Source organism: Enoplosus armatus, chromosome 16, assembly GCF_043641665.1.
Source record: "Enoplosus armatus isolate fEnoArm2 chromosome 16, fEnoArm2.hap1, whole genome shotgun sequence".
Taxonomy (NCBI): domain Eukaryota; kingdom Metazoa; phylum Chordata; class Actinopteri; order Centrarchiformes; family Enoplosidae; genus Enoplosus; species Enoplosus armatus.
In genome coordinates, this window is record NC_092195.1 from 13,983,854 (window position 1) to 14,000,285 (window position 16,432).

Below are 16,432 nucleotides of genomic sequence, written 5' to 3' on the forward strand. Positions count from 1 at the left end.
TTTTATGAAAACCGTTATGTCATGGTCATCCTTTGAAACGTATAATAATTTAAAACAACTTCTGACTTTCTTTTAGACCATGAACACATTTTATACATTCACTGCATTAGTTTAAATTGAGGGTACACTCTATTCAGTATGTAAAAGACAAATAAAAGCAACATGTTGGCTGTATTTGCAGGCAGCAAATGCTCCTGGCTGGTAAAAAAGAAACTAAAGCGTTACTAACCCTGCGCCAGTGGTGTCTTCCTCACTGAGGTGCTTTCTCCTCGCCTGCTGACTGCAGCACACTTCTTGAAAACCCTTTGGGTCTGATAAAACAGAAAAATGGGCCAGAGATGTGGGAAAAATGTGCCACAACACTACCCTCTGCTGGGATTCAACGGGAACAGCTCACACGTCATCATTACGGAGAAAAAGCTCGTTTTTAACATTGTTTAACCATCGATTTGACACATACACGAGGCTGACTGTGTGATTAAAATGTGCATGGAAAATATTTCCATTAGTGTTTGAATTACTTTGCTTTAAGGGCTGAGTTAAGCAGGAATGTGAAGCTGCTGGTGAGGTTAATTCAGGCTACGGTATCATCCTTTCCAAATGAGGGCAGTCTCCCTCCCTCCCTCCCTCCTCAGCATCCTTCCTTTAGTGTTAACTGCTTCACTGCATTAGCTACCATCGGCTAACCTGGAGCTAAACTCCATCACACACCTGACCACCGGGCTGTCGGCTTTCTATGGTACATGAAAAGTAAGATATGTGTTATCACTGGATAATATGAGAGCTGTATGTATGGGCAAATGTCATGTACGACTTAGGTGCTACAGTTAACCTTACAGTTAACTAGTGTAGCTAGCTAGCAGGTAACATTAGCAAAAATGTTAACTTAGATAATGTGAACTTCAAAGGTTTTGAAATCACAGCTCCTGTAAACACACATTTTTTGCAGTTATGCTGAATTTCAATTCAGTTCACAGGTTGCCTGCAGTTATTGTTACAGGTATGTAGAGGGTGGCATTAATAATGCTTTGAGATTATGTAAATAAATGTATTAATATGATGTCAGGTATCAAGAAAGAAATGTGCTGAAAACCTGGTCACCTTGGTTATGAAGCTTTCTTTGTATGCCGTCTTTAGACAAAAAAAACATTTGTGCCCAGGAATGAGAGCTTTTATTTATGAAATACTGTTAGAAGTCAATCCATACTGCTTTCTTTTTCAAGGGCAGCAATCACCTTGGCAAACAGTGGCCTGGACACTATCCTGAATCTAAAAAGATGCCATATTATACATGCTGTTGCAAAAGACAGCCACCAATGATGAAAGAAAGAAATTATATTTTATGAAAACCGTTATCTCATGGTCATCCTTTGAAATGTATAATAATTTAAAACAACTTCTGACTTTCTTTTAGACCATGAGCACATATTATACATTCACTGCATTAGTTTAAATTGAGGGTACACACTATTCAGTATGTAAAAGACAAATAAAAGCAACATGTTGGCTGTATTTGTAGGCAGCAAATGCTCCTGGCTGGTAAAAAAGAAACTAAAGCGTTACTAACCCTGCGCCAGTGGTGTCTTCCTCACTGAGGTGCTTTCTCCTTGCCTGCTGACTGCAGCACACTTCTTGAAAACCCTTTGGGTCTGATAAAACAGAAAAATGGGCCAGAGATGTGGGAAAATGTGCCACAACACTACCCTCTGCTGGGATTCAACGGGAACAGCTCACACGTCATCATTACGGAGAAAAAGCTCGTTTTTAACATTGTTTAACCATCGATTTGACACATACACGAGGCTGACTGTGTGATTAAAATGTGCATGGAAAATATTTCCGTTAGTGTTTGAATTACTTTGCTTTAAGGGCTGAGTTAAGCAGGAATGTGAAGCTGCTGGTGAGGTTAATTCAGGCTACGGTATCATCCTTTCCAAATGAGGGCAGTCTCCCTCCCTCCCTCCTCAGCATCCTTCCTTCAGTGTTAACTGCTTCACTGCATTAGCTACCATCGGCTAACCTGGAGCTAAACTCCACCACACACCTGACCACCGGGCTGTCGGCTTTCTATGGTACATGAAAAGTGAGATATGTGTTATCACTGGATAATATGAGAGCTGTATGTATGGGCAAATGTCAGAGGCGTGTATGACTCAGGTGCTATGGTTAACCTTACAGTTAACTAGTGTAGCTAGCTAGCAGCCATCGTTAGCAAAAATGTCAGGGGTTACAACCGTTCCAACGGCTGCGGTGGTGCGGTGCATTTCGGCTGCTTAAGCAACTCTGTGAAGATTTAAAATGTAATTTCAAACTCACCTTTGTCTCCAATTTGCGTTGTAGATGCCCAGTGTCACAGTGAAAGACGTCAACCAGCAGGAGTTTGTCAGAGCTCTGTCAGCTTTCCTCAAAAAGTAAGTAAAGCTGAAAACCAGCCTGCACTGCATGACTGGCTGATATCCACCTGTCAATCACACAAGGCTGAAGGTGTATGTAGATGATGGACAGAGGCTGACCATAATGTAAAGAAAATATTTTTTCGTTTTATTCATTTAAAGCTGGAGTTATTGATTTCCTAATTTATAAGAAGTTATTGATTTCCTAATTTATAACAAGTCTCAATTAAATATAACAATGTCATTAATGTTTATTGAAATAACAGGGAACGGTTCTTTAGAAATGCACTGTCGAGCCACTATGAATAAAGATGGATACCACAGAAAATCTGATAGTTGTAAGAGATATAAATATGTATCATAATGTACAGTAAGGCCGCCAAATTCATTACATGAGTTATATGAATAAATACAGACAAGTGAATTTTTTAGAATTTGAATAAACAAAACTTTCAGACCAAAGAAACAACCAATCTCATAACCAGATCTGCCATGTTTGTTTTGATTGACATATGAACACTTAGTGATGAAAAGGTGTTTTTGTCCAATTAAACATTGAGAAAAATGGCCTTGTGAAATAAAAGCTGCTGTGAAATAAAAATGACCTGCAAAAACTTGGTGAAAAGAAGCAGAATTAAATAACATTTCATAATGATAATGAGCATAGTTTATTGGATTATTTCAAAAGTCCATGGTTATGTTTTATAATATGTCTGTATTTATTCAAATAATTTCACAATACCCTATTTATTTATTTAATTTCAAACATGTTGGGTCACCTTGGACAAGGGCACTCATACTGCAACATACAGACAATTGTACCTCACATCCTGGGTAAGTTGTAACAACAAATCTAACATATCAGATGTTGATGAAGTGGACATTTAAAACATGTTTTAACAGAAACCAACCCAAACCCTACATTTTTACTCACCATAAAATCAGAAATTTGGCTGTAAAATTGTTCATTTTCCTCATAGCCTTTTTTCTTTTGATGCATGAACACAGGACCAAATCAGAATCAGAATCAGAAATACTTTATTGATCCCCGGGGGGAAATTATACAATACATAATAAATAAATTATACAAAAAATATATTATACAAAAAATAATAAATAAGGAATTTTCAACTGATCACAATTATTTCTCATGATCAGAGAAACTGGTCAATTTAATTTTAGTTATATTGTACTGCAGATAGTTCTATGCTTGTAGAAATGTTCTTTTATTAAGGGCGTCACCCTCTTCGATATAGCCTACTACAGCACATGATGTTTGCATTGCATCAAGTTACTTGTTGGGAGTGATGCTCTCATTCCTGTGGCTGAGATCACCGGCCTGTTTCATATTTGCATACAAGGATAGTAAGCACATTTGGTCGACCATCTTTTAACACACTGTACGTATTATGGTGTTGTTGTCTCCTTTTAATGTTTATAGATGAGATAAGATAAGATTAACTTTATTGATCTGACACAGGGGAATTGAGCGTCACAGCAGCAGAGGTACAAGAACATATGCATAGTATATAGACATTATGAGTATTTACTTAAAATGACAAAAACAAAAATCAAAGGTACTAATTACTATGTACACCAACATAGATATTAACTATAAAGTGTATTGAACTAAAATAGTCACAAACAAAGTGAGGAGACAAGTAAATTGCAATGACAAAAATTAAATACTTATACTTGTAAATATTGCAGATGAGGGAATGTAAAGTATCTTGGGTCTGCAGAGCAGTGTGAAAGGATTAAAGAAGTGCCAAAGCAAATGTGGGTATAAATACTGTATGTGGGCTACAGTATATGTGAGAAACCACAGTAACAGACTGGGAGCCAGCAGGGATGCTGAGCTCAAACTCAAACTCTGCAGACACTGCAGTTTCCTTCAGAGCTCCTAAACGTCACGGATACAAGGAAGCTGTGAGATGGACCTGGCTGCAGACAAGATGGCTGACGTCAACCAAGATCATCATTCAGGACATAAACAATGTATGTTTAAGAGGAGGAGGATGAAGAAGGCATCACTGCAGTCTGTATAAGTGAATGCATGGTGAACAGATAAAAACCAAGTTCAACTTTTAATTAATTTAATAAAACTGCCATTCTCTGTCGCTTTGTTCATTTCTGTGAGTCAAACTATTAAATGCTCCTGTCTGAAAATGTAGTATAAGTTAGCTGGAGTTAAGGAAGGCTCAAGCCTTAGCAGCTATTTGTTAGCTACAACTAATGTTTCCACAGTGTGCACTGTGCATGCCTCCAGATGAGGCCTGGAGTGCTATATTTTTCACTCTTTAGAGAATGAAGAGATACTTGTAAAAGTAGGGTTAGAAAGAGGGAGAAATATTTACGTAGTTCAGCTGGGATAAGCTTTACATTGTTACATATCTTAGTGGGAATTTTGATGTAGCTAATAGTTTACATGACTGCTTACTGAGGTATAATGCCAACATGTGACCTACCGACTAGCAGGGTCAGAAGGAGTGCTTGCAAAGGTGTTTGATTATGATATGACGACACTGTATTGGCAAAAGTAAGTAGACTCTAGATTCTGCTATTGAAAGTTTTTTTATTTAAAGCAACAACAAAAAAGGATACCACTTCCAGCGATTGATATCATGTGACTTCCTGTATACACATGACCATCGTGGTTGACGTCCACCATCTTGTCTGCAGCCAGGTTCTCTTAGGAAGCGGCCGCAAATTTAAACAGCCATCACAGCAACAATAAACCTGTACTTTCACTCACTTACACGTTGTCTGATGAATCAATATTTTTTATGAAAATTTAAGGTACAACCTTACAGAGGGTTTCTTTAAGGTGAGATATGCCATATGTTGATTGCAGTATTTTATCGGCTTTACGAGGCTAGCTACTTTTTCTATTGCTGTCGATTTTGAAGCTATTACCTGGAAACAATCTGGCCCTTAATCATAACAATTGCTTATGGCCCCAAATCTGACCAAATGTATTGACCTTCAGGTACAGTTGAGAATACATGGGGTCTTTACGATTTTTAAAAATAAACTGCATATGTTTCCAACTGTGAATATGCGGCCTAAGGACACAAAATTATTATAATTTGCATGCAGCTTGCTAGAGAAGCCATTTCCATTTTCAGACGAGAGGCGTGACGATGAGAGTTTCGCGCTTCGTCTCTAATGTCATTGGTCACGGTGTCAGTTCCCAGCAAAGTAAGCAACGATCGACACGATTGGATGCTTAGTTAGCATAGTGTTGTCAGCTTTCACACCTCATACACATGGGCCACATTTAGGACTGACGAACAGGCCGCGTGAAACAGCATGGCTACAGCTATGTACTGGCACTCCATCACTGACACACACAGCGGAGCCGCTAGCTCCGCTACAACACAGGTGCCCACACAGTAATGAAGATTACATAATGTAAATTTGTTGAATGAATCCCATTTTCCGGTGCCTTATGTTGTTTGAGGAAACGGTCCAGTCAGTTGATTCGTCACATCAACTGATAATTGATTTTTCAGGTCTGGCAAACTGAAAGTCCCAGAGTGGGTTGACACCGTGAAGCTTGCCAGGCACAAGGAGCTGGCTCCCTGTGATGACAACTGGTTTTACACCAGAGCAGGTTGGTTACATTGGAAGTGTTTCACATAGGCCTACATCAATTAATCTGCTGCAGCTGAAACGAAAGCTTGATTTGTAGGCAGAACATGAATACATTTCAATAATTGATTGCCCTTTTTAATTTTATTTTAAAATTATTGCTCAGATACAATAAGCAATTGGAGGACAACATCTTGGGCTCTGGGTCAAGGTGGTGTCTTTTCTTATATTTACAGACTAAAATTGCCACTGAAAATATGCATTGACCCCTTTTTAGGAATTCATATGATATATGATTATACACCTTGTGTATAACACTTGTGTAATATTGGTCAGTCCCATCATGAGTAGATTTTCCTGAACTGGTACAATATATATAATAAAAGTATATGCACACAATCAGCTGCTGTGTATGTTATCTACTCAGGGATATTGACCCACAATAGCATAAGAGCCTGCAGAGAAAAATGTCACACATTTGATAAGCTGGAATGTTTGATTTCGTGTCTTTTGTCAAAAGGCTTCAGATGATAAAACAAGGATGTATTTGCAACATATACTGAATACTATTTGTACTTCTCACCAGCATCCACAGCTCGTCACCTGTACTTGCGAGGAGGGGTCGGCGTGGGCTCCATGATCAAGGTCTACGGAGGGCGCCAGAGGAACGGTGTATGCCCCGCCCACTTCAGTGTGGGCTCCAGGAACGTGGCGAGGAAGGTCCTCCAAGCTCTGGAGGGCCTCAAGATGGTGGAGAAGGACCCAAATGGGTGAGAGAGAGAGAGAGAGAGAGAGAGAGAGAGAGAGAGAGAGAGAGATGCTGTGTTTAAGACTATGTTGTGATCTGAATAAGTGATGGCTGTGGGGGTTTTTTAACATGTGCTTACAGTGGACGGAGACTTACCTCTCAGGGCCAGAGAGATCTGGATCGGATCGCTGGTCAGGTGGGTTGTTGGACTTTGAATAGCTGCAGTATATTCAGTACATTTTAAGGTTACAAATCCATTTGATTTTCTCTAGAAAAAGGCAAAGAACTGTTTTATAAAGAACTCGTCAGTTATTACCGTAATGACAATGATTAAACTAAAACTACACTGTAATGTTTGTATTTCTGTAGTTAAGTTGGATATTTATTGTCATGCCATCCTTGAATAATTTTTAAGACTAATGCACATGCTTCCCTGTTTGATATGGCTGCATGAACGTCCCCTCTGCTCTCTCTGTCTTTTCCTTTGTATGTTTAGGTTGCCTCAGCAAACAAGAAACAGCGGAGTTTACAAAGCGCCATCTGAGGAATGCATGCAAAGAATCCAGACAAAGTGAAATGCAGAAATGCCTTCCTGCTTATTTGCTCAAGTTTGCTTGTCTCCCATATCACTCCAGTGCCCACAGTAACTGAGTGCAAAAGGCATTTCATAGAGATGCATGCGTCTATAGTACAGTAAGTATAAATTAAATAGGATACATGGATGTTTTGCAACAGTTTAAGGTTTGTTTTTTGTTTGAAATTCATTGTGAATTTCAAGACAGCAGTGGCCTTGTGACAGCAAACCACAGAATGGACACAGAAGCGCTGAGAATACAGTTATACCAAGCATGTATAATAATATTGTTTTACCAACAACTGTGAAACTCAATGTAGAAAAACAAAACACGTGCAATGGATGCTAATGTATATTTTTATTCATTTGTCTTAACCGTTGGTTATAGAATATTATGCTTAAACATGTTATTTATGGGATATATATGAATGACACAACAATACATAGCGTATTCCAAATAAACAGAGTATGAGCACTGACTATGGTGTTGTAATGTCCGCTTGCACATGGATGTACAGTATGAGTGTTTAGTTGTTGTTCATGACGCTGCTGATCCAGCTGTTGTAGCGGCACACACGGGCGTAGACGCTGGGGTGTCCCTTCATGGCGCAGTCATAACCCCAGGACACTACTCCCTGCAGCTGACCATTACACACCAGAGGGCCGCCAGAGTCTCCCTGCAAACACAAGCAGAAGAAGAAGAATAACAGAGGATTTAAAAGATACTACAAGCGATAATAGATATATGTACGTTGTATGTATGGTATGTTCTGTCATCATGGTGAGCACTGTTACTCAAGAACAATACAGTCGAACCTTTCTGTAATGTTTGTATTAAAGAGTAACTTAACACCAGGCAGAAAAGCAGTGTTTTGCTGCCCTCCCTGGTTGACAGTTTCAAGCCTGTTTCACATTTGGGTGTGGTGCACCTGTAACCACAGAACAGTGCTACACAAAGTAATGTATAACTGGTGTAGGTGGTTGTGAGTTGGGGAGTCAGACTCTTTTACTCATAGAAATACAATTCTCTATTATTTCATATAAATGTAATGATTGTAGCATTATGCATTCAGTATCCTCCCACTATGGTTACCAGACCCTTAAAATCATAATGATAAAAAAAACTAGAGGAAAGAGGAAACATGTCGGAGTGTTAACGTGTCTCTTGCAATACTGTTTCATCATCTTTCTGCAGTCAGTGGTACAGACACAGTGGTGGCAGTGGTGTAGTGGTATTAGAGTGGATGAATGCATCATTTGCATGCAAGTACACTTGATTTTCAGTGGAAAATAGGTGCTATACTGTGTACTTTTTGCTCAGCACCACACTGCCAGAGTCACAGACTCTTTGTACTGCTGGAAGAGATGCACACTCATGTTCCACCTGACTCAGTGTGTTCACTGTGGTTTAGTGCAACTCACTTGGCAGCTGCTGGCACCTCCATGCATGAATCCGGAGCAAACCATGTTCTCGGTGAAGAGGTGGGGGTAGGCGTTCCTGCAGATCCTGTTGTCGATGATGGGCTGCCTCAGGCACTGCAGCCTGTCAGGAAAGTTGTCTGGGGAGCGGGAAGGCATGTCTCAGTTACTGTACCTACCATTATGTAGATACTACATTTACTCCTTTTAACATGGAAATAATATGGTATTACGCATAATATGACTAATGTAGTGATGAGATGATTAATTGATTTGCAGAATTAATCCTTTATTTATCAAGTTAAAATGCCAAATGTCACATCTCCATTGTGAAGATTTGCTGCTTTCCTGTTTTATATCATTGTAAACTGAATACATTTGGGTTCGGAACCACTAGATGAACAAAAGAAGTGATATAAATACAGTATGTCAAATTGCCCATATATTTTTCACTATTTTCTGACATTTTAAGGACTGGGCAATTAATTGAATAAACAGAAACATCCTTGAAACTAGTCAAATAAAATATTTTTTTGCAGCTTTAATTTGTTGGAGCCCTAAATGATGAGATGGAAATCATGAGTAGAAAACATAAAGTATACTGAGCCTCAGTTAACCCAAAATGTGTTAATGTATGTATTAATTAAAACTCCAGCTTTTTAGAATTACACTTCCATAAAGTTGTCAGGGTTACTTTTTACACTTAGAAAAGCTATCTTTAGAGCCACAAAAGTTGTCAAAAGCTGAGAAATACTCCCTGTGATGAGTAAACAGAACTTTATATGTAAAATATATTATATTTTGTATACTGTCATCATGTTTTTGTGCTGCACCTGTACCCAACTGGAGTCTGATGGCACACTATCCACCTTCTTTAATTGTATACACTATAGCATTACCAAATGTTTAGACAGATAGAGACTAACTTTGGTGTTTAGGTCTGTCTTATGTGATCAGGAGTCATTCACATCCACTCAGTGACAAGGTCAGGCTGTTCAAGGTTGCTGCTGCTGTTTCTGTTTTCTTTCAATAACTCAGTTTTGTATGAGTCATCCTACATCATCATTTGAGACCACATTTATAACCTCTCTTCTCTTCTCCGTGCTTTCTCTCCCAGCTTCCTGAGTCAGCTACTTACTGCCGTTGGCGGACATGTTGCCCCACCCGGACACCAGGCAGTTCTCGTCGGCCACGGGGCAGCGGGAGGGCAGGGCCACGGTCTGGACGTTGCTGTTGAGGGTGGCGGGGCGGCTCAGTTTGATCAGCATGATGTCGTTGTCCAGGTTGTAGCTGTTGTACTGGGGGTGCTTGATCAGCTTGGCAGCATCAATCCACTGCTCGGTGCCCTCATTGACAGCGATGTTGTGCTCACCCAGACGGACCTGGACACGACTGGCGGAGGTATGGAAGTTTGACAGTTTGAATGTCTGTTTTCCTAAAGAAAACAAAAAAACTTTTGCATACTGTAATAATCGCATTTATTTAAAACGAGGCCACACGTGACAATTAAAAGCTAGAGAATAGTCATAGTTAGTGACCTGACTCCTAGATGTCATTAGAAAGCATTAGCTAGCTTATAGCTATATCTAGTTAAAGTTTGCTAACATTAGCTGCTGGTCATACCAGACCAAGGAGGGCTGTAGCTGAACTCTGTGAGCGTATTCAATTTAGCAAAGGTACAATTTATTTCTTAGGAATTAGAATTGAATTTATAATAATTTATAATAGGATGATAGTGTTGTTTATTCTCCCTTTTAACATACATGGACCTACAGTAGTAGTAGTATTTTAAATCCTGCAAATGCTTTCCTCCTTATTTACTGCTAACCAAGCTAGCCATTATACTAGCTAGCTGAGATTGGTAAAATAACGTTCTAATAAATGATTACTTTTGGGCTAACTGTTATGTGTTTCTAAATTAATGACTGTGAGTTGTACTTCCTACGGGGACTAAATGTTAGTCTGGCATGAGGCACTACTTAATGTAGTTTACATGACCTTTGGTGTAATTTGCGGTGTCTCATCTTTTTCACAGTTTCACAATTGCTTTAAAGGCCAACTCCTGTTTTCAACCTTTACTGGAAGCTGGTTTAGTTTGTGCATTTAAGTCAAATGCTTCATTAGAACTTGTAGGGCTCATTGGTTGTAATAGGAGTTTTGGTCAAAGTCTTTCAAAATGTGACTTCCTGAACTTACGACTTGTAGCAGTGAGCAGCAGACACCACCCACTGGCTGGAGATGAGGGAGCCACCGCAGAAGTGGTATCCAGCGTTCAGAGAGACCTGGTAGGGAACAGAGTGTCTGGGACACTCATACCCTCCGACAATCTTATCATCCTCAGCTGCAGCAACTGAAACAGCATGTGAGGTATAATGTGACATATGGAAAACCTAGAAATACTTAACATTTGCCATGAATGAAAAAAACTGAAAAAGGTCCTGAAACAAGTGCATAAGAGTCAATTTAAAGTCATTTATCAAAACAGAGAGAGAGAAATAAAAAATAAAACACAACTTACATGCTGCTCCAAGCAAAGCCAGGAATACCAGGGCCTTCATGGTGACTCTCCTTTGAATGTAAGAGATAGTCCATACGGTAACTCTTTATATACACCCGTCCTGCCCTTTACGTTCCCATATTTCAAGGTCAGGAAGGTAAAACGCAGAACTGCTCTGGGAAAGAGCCATATGACTGAAGGCAACAGCAAGACCTTGAATGATGTCAAAACTGAGAGATAAAACTTCCCGGCCACTTAAGGTAACTTCTGATTGAACAGTGCACTTGATTTGACAGTTATGTAAGCAGCAATTATGTCATTTCAACCAAGTTTTTTAATATCCAAAATTTCACTGGAAGTCAGGCAGACACATATATATTGTTTTATCAACATCTTATTCAGTAGATCAGTCCAGTTTTAGATGGTCATGTGTAATGAAACACATGTCACATTCCCTACAGTGTGAATATTTGTGCAGAAATACAATAGCTTACTTCAACTGTGGATATGCCTGATAGCACTTTACAGTTTGTTTTACAGGTGTCACTGGTCTCAACTCAGCAGCGGGCCTGCAAAAAATCTGATAAGAGTTCAAAAACTGCAGGAGTAGCACTGGAAAAAAAGGCAACGTAACAGAAAAATGCAACTGCTCTAAGCTTATGGGCATATACAACCTGTGATGAAGGTTGTAAATATGCATTATTTGGCTATAAAATGCTTTACATCAAAAAGGTTTGAAACAGGTGGTTTATATGATTGTATTAAGCATCATTAAGGTAATACAAACCAGAGTTTACTTGTGACCCCTAGTCAGATTGGACTTCTCTGAGTTGTGAGCAGTTGGACTACTTTCCCTGTCTCATGCTGTTTTTAGTTAAATACTTTTTAGAGACCTGAAGAGGTATATCTCTACAGTATTTTAGAAAATAAAAGTACAGTTTAGAGATTTTTAATTCAGAATAAATGTAATGATGTGTAGCAAAATTTTGTTTTCTCCCACCCTGGTAATTATCTCACAAACCCTCATAGGGATATATATATATATGTATATATCCCCCTATGAGGGTTTTTTAGGCTAGATCTATATCTACATGCCTTCCTTTTCAGCAGCCCTGTCCCAACTGACATCTACTCAAATGTGGGGTATATATGTATAATATGTAATATTATTGCATTGTGATGGTGGTCATTCAAAAACAATATCACACATTTTACACGCATTAAAAATTTATTGCATGGACATTTAGCTGTGTTCACTTAAGAATCGCAAGTGATATTTTTATTTAATTCATTTAATATTTACCCATTGGTAAAAAAAAAAACACTAAAAAAAACATTGGCACAAGGAAGGCAGATTTGGAACATTTCAAATTTTTATTGAACATAAATAAAAAAAAAAAAGAATTGTAGGTAAAAAAATATTTAACAGGTTTAGAAATTCTTTATACAACTATGTACAGGCAAGGATCCATAGTGAGCCAATAAAGTAACAAGGCTATGCATGTCAAATTCAATCATTAATCCTAAAACACAAAACATATATCCACAGCATTCAGCCTTCAACCTAAACTCTAGCATCCTATCTCCATCCATTAGTTGGGTGTGGTCGCACACAAGAGGAAATGAGCACAAATGGTGGCCACCTATTTTTACAAAATAATTGCAGGCATAATAGCAAGTCAGTTTAATATTATTGATGGTATTTGTTTTCATACTATCAAGATGTAATGATTAGAAAGATTGAACAATGAGGAAGCAGTTTTTCACCCAATGTAATTAAATTAAATCTTGCTTCATAACACCTTTGAGGTAGTACACCTGTGAGAGACAAAAAACAGGAGGAAGAGGGTGCAAAACAGCCGCAAAAATGAGGAAAAGATTAACTTAGGATCATTACTCAGCAATAGCTTCATTTCTATTAGTCAGCCTTCACTTACAAATAAAAGTTAAAAGCTCAAACACATTTATTTCCATCAGCTTGTTGAATATACATTTATTGTTTAAATATACAAAAATACAAAAAGGTGTATAAGGGACTGTGCAGAGCAAGATCACTGTATTCCGTTTGAACCCTGCATCAAGGAAACCCTCCCTCATAGACCTTAAAATACACAAACAGCACAAATTAACAAATAAACAACAGACTGTAATAGCAGGATAAAAGCATTTAGACCACGGCATCTCTGCCGTCACAAATAAAAACAGGAAAGTTCAACTGACTGAAGGGTGGGAAAAAAGGTTCGGGTGACTATATTAAAACTACATTTTGGGGTAAATGTCACCAGCACCTAAAATATTGGGAGTCCCTGCTCGCAAGACTTGTGGCATCCAGAGTGAGGTTAAAATGTAGCTGCACTACAATGTACACAAGGTGCCTCGAGTCAAATGGGTTTATTTTGTAAGATTTGTGCCGTGTGCTGCGACACCAGTGCTGCCGTTGAAGAGAAGGTTGTGTCAAAGTAAGGTGCTGAATAAATTCTCCTCATCCTGACCTTGTATTTACAAAGACACTCTCTCACAAGCATAATAATAGATCCCCCTTTACAGAGTATTAACTGATATCAGGTTATTTTAGTTTGCACCCTTTGTAGCTGGTAATAATTGCCCCCTGGTTGTTGTCCAGCCCCAGTTCCAGCAGAGGCTACTGACCACAAATTCACCAATGTATAACTGAGAGAATGTGTCGTATGAGATGGTAAAACAGGACACAAGTCCAAGTAGTGCAGTGTCATGAATTGAACTGCACTTCCTAACAGACCAACAATCCAGCAGTCTGAAATCACATAAATAGTAATCATCTCAAGCTTTGACATATGGCTCTAATCTGACTGTTAACAGCAGTTCAGAGGACAGAAATGAACAAAGACATGCTGTCCTCATTCAGACTATAAATTAACAACAAAGTGAAGACTTTCAGTAGATCTGGTCTGTGTATCAGCGACCTCACTCGCCTTCATCAGTTCATCAGAGTCCACCTCCTGAAGTGCATTAAACAAGATGGCTGTTGGTACGTGGTGTGTGTGTGTGTGTTGGTTGTATTAATTCAGGAAGCGACGGCAGCGTCTTGTCCCGCAGTTGCAGTGCAGCTTGCTGTTCTCGTCCTCGATGGGGAACTTGTAGTCGTAGGTCAGTTCTTCGCCCCGGTAGATCTTCCTCAGGGCGAAGATGACGATGTGCTTGCGGCCGTCCACATTGATGACACGAGAGTAGCAGTTCGGCTCGCATGAGTGGTTGATGAAACGAGCTGCGTTGCCTTGCATCGTTGCGTCCACCACGTCGAAGTCGTCGATGCGGAACATGTAGCAGCCGATGCCCTGATGGAGAGTGATTCAACAACAGAGTTAGTCACTATTTACAGGTTTCCAGTACATTCAGCAGCTGTAAATTATAATTCTTAAGATTTACATGAAATCAGATCCTGTTTTTGATTTGCAATTTTTCTGAAATGTTGTCATGTTTTGACAGTGGATGAGTTTTAAATATTGCAGGAAGCGACAATGAGTGGTTCAATAAAAAGTTGCAGGAAACAGGCTGCACACCTCTAACTCTTCAGCAAGGAAACCAACTTTACTGTGTCCTGTTGTGTGGTAAACTACTCTCACTGTGTGCAGCATGAAACAAGATGGTGGTTGATGGCATGATTGAGAAAGGAGGTTATTGACTTCTTTATTAGAAAACGTGCATTTGTTTGGCTGCAGTTTTGCTGTATTTCTGATAAAGAAGCTGCTCAAGGTGTGTCTGCTGTAGTATTTAACCACACATGATATTGCCACGGTAACCATGGCTGTTGCTAAACCTTAAGGATTGTAACTTCAACTACAATTTATGTAGAAATGTAAGGTAAGGTGTGTTTTTCCCTGAAGCAAGTAAATCACTTCTGTTTTTTAGAGACTCTGACTGTCAGTGTGTGTTATGTTTACTAACCTTGCCATCATAATATTTCTCCCGCTTATCGGTCAGGACAGAGCGAATGACGGTGCCGGCGTACTCGATCACCATCTCCCCAGCATCGATGTTTCTTTTGCAGAAAAGGCCGCGACCATGAATTTCAGATCTAAGAGGATTACAGAACAGGAAACAGTTAAACACATTTAAGCATACAAATTATTTTGGACATTAAGAAAATCTCATGCTTGTTGTTGTTTTGTTGCCATTACCTGTAAACTCCTACTGCTTCTTTTGAGATTTTTTCCAGGTGTCTGAATCTCATTGCCATGGGAAGCTCACTGCTGGTGGCTCGTCTGTGAGTGAGACACACAAAAGGTGGTGTCAACATGGACATGGCATCTGCCAAACTCCTTTCAGCAACTTTCCATTCCTGTCTGTCTGTGGTGTGCAGTTGGTTAAAATTTTAAGGTTAGGATCAAGAAAGTGGCACAATTGTAATCCCCTAACCTGGAAGATTTCAGTGGGAATTCATCCTCCTCTTCATCAAAGGGGCCTACTATGTCAGGGAGCTCTCGGTGCTGTGATGCCAGGAAGTTGAACATATCAAAAGTCGCTTTCCTAATTAGAGAAACAGGAAGACGGAAGATACAATGAATAATTAATTTGAGGGTTATTTAAATCACAGACAAGAAACCATGCAACATTTAAATAAACGTTATTAACACTGTCTGTACCGTGTGTAGACTTCAGAACGAGCGCAGCCACTCGGATTTAGGGGAAGCTCTTCCTCGATGTCATCGCATCGATGGAAGCGGAAGCGGTGGTGCTTGCAGTTTGCAGCACCCTGCAGTTGCTCCAGCAGGAAGATGACGGCGTCGTGGACGACACCGAGCACCCGCGGCCCACTCATCCCGCCCAGAGGCAGCTGCTTCAGATGGAAGCCTGCTCGAGCTTCCAGGACACCGTCAATCACAGCACGCCAGGCAACTGAAGGAGGAAAGAGATGAGGAAGGTGTGAGAGCTTGGCAAAACGGTGCACACACACACACATACACATACACACACACACACACACACACACAGACAATAACATCTGTCAAGCAGTACAGTTACAAGCAGAATGTAAACATGCAGCTCTTACCCTCTATGCTGTTAGCCTTAACACTGAAGCCATCGTCGCTGGTGATTTCAAAACGCAGGTGGGGCTGGTTCATGTATGTCCTCTTTCTGTGTTTGGGTGCAGGTGCATCTTCTTCTGAGCTAAAACCTGTAGAATTAAATGAGTTGTTAGTGTTTCCTGAAACATTTCCTGAAAAACA

The 16,432-nt window shown here is 39.6% G+C and overlaps 3 protein-coding genes across 4 annotated transcripts in view; 1 reads left to right on the forward strand and 2 right to left on the reverse strand.

Annotated features, from left to right (window-relative positions):
• The first annotated feature begins 2,340 nt into the window (after positions 1-2,340).
• LOC139298981 (small ribosomal subunit protein eS19) lies at positions 2,341-7,279 on the forward strand. The gene is made up of 5 exons (XM_070921811.1): positions 2,341-2,411; positions 5,909-6,009; positions 6,574-6,757; positions 6,877-6,931; positions 7,232-7,279. Exons 1-5 carry the CDS (start codon positions 2,341-2,343, stop codon positions 7,277-7,279), a joined length of 459 nt encoding a protein of 152 aa, XP_070777912.1.
• Positions 7,280-7,836: 557 nt separating this feature from the next.
• LOC139299349 (trypsin-like) lies at positions 7,837-11,286 on the reverse strand. 2 transcript variants are annotated; one of them, XM_070922246.1, is made up of 5 exons: positions 11,247-11,286; positions 10,925-11,078; positions 9,867-10,120; positions 8,732-8,868; positions 7,837-7,986 (listed from the first exon to the last, which is right to left on the reverse strand). In XM_070922246.1, exons 1-5 carry the CDS (start codon positions 11,284-11,286, stop codon positions 7,837-7,839), a joined length of 735 nt encoding a protein of 244 aa, XP_070778347.1. The 2 variants fall into 2 exon arrangements, with proteins under 2 accessions (XP_070778347.1, XP_070778348.1); XM_070922247.1 differs by having other exon boundaries at positions 8,732-8,852; positions 9,863-10,120.
• A 1,355-nt stretch (positions 11,287-12,641) lies between these two features.
• kmt2ba (lysine (K)-specific methyltransferase 2Ba) overlaps positions 12,642-16,432 on the reverse strand; it is a 28,530-nt gene continuing 24,739 nt past the window's right edge. Inside the window, exons 31-36 of the mRNA XM_070921359.1 lie at positions 16,255-16,380; positions 15,848-16,100; positions 15,621-15,731; positions 15,383-15,466; positions 15,150-15,279; positions 12,642-14,539 (exon numbers count right to left, since the gene is read on the reverse strand). Of these exons, the coding sequence (XP_070777460.1) occupies positions 14,264-14,539; positions 15,150-15,279; positions 15,383-15,466; positions 15,621-15,731; positions 15,848-16,100; positions 16,255-16,380 (980 nt within the window). The 3' untranslated portion in view covers positions 12,642-14,263. The remainder of the gene's footprint in view (positions 14,540-15,149; positions 15,280-15,382; positions 15,467-15,620; positions 15,732-15,847; positions 16,101-16,254; positions 16,381-16,432) is intronic.

Coding starts and splice junctions, on each gene's coding strand:
- LOC139298981 (XM_070921811.1), top strand. CDS start 2,341: ATGCCCAGTGTCACAGTGAAAGACGTCAACCAGCAGGAGTTTGTCAGA. Junction 6,010..6,573: donor CTGGTTTTACACCAGAGCAG/GTTGGTTACATT, acceptor ACTTCTCACCAG/CATCCACAGCTCGTCACCTG. Junction 6,758..6,876: donor GTGGAGAAGGACCCAAATGG/GTGAGAGAGAGA, acceptor ATGTGCTTACAG/TGGACGGAGACTTACCTCTC.
- LOC139299349 (XM_070922246.1), bottom strand. CDS start 11,286: ATGAAGGCCCTGGTATTCCTGGCTTTGCTTGGAGCAGCAT. Junction 10,121..10,924: donor GCTGCTCACTGCTACAAGTC/GTAAGTTCAGGA, acceptor TACCTCCGCCAG/TCGTGTCCAGGTCCGTCTGG. Junction 7,987..8,731: donor GAGGTGCCAGCAGCTGCCAA/GTGAGTTGCACT, acceptor TTGTGTTTGCAG/GGAGACTCTGGCGGCCCTCT.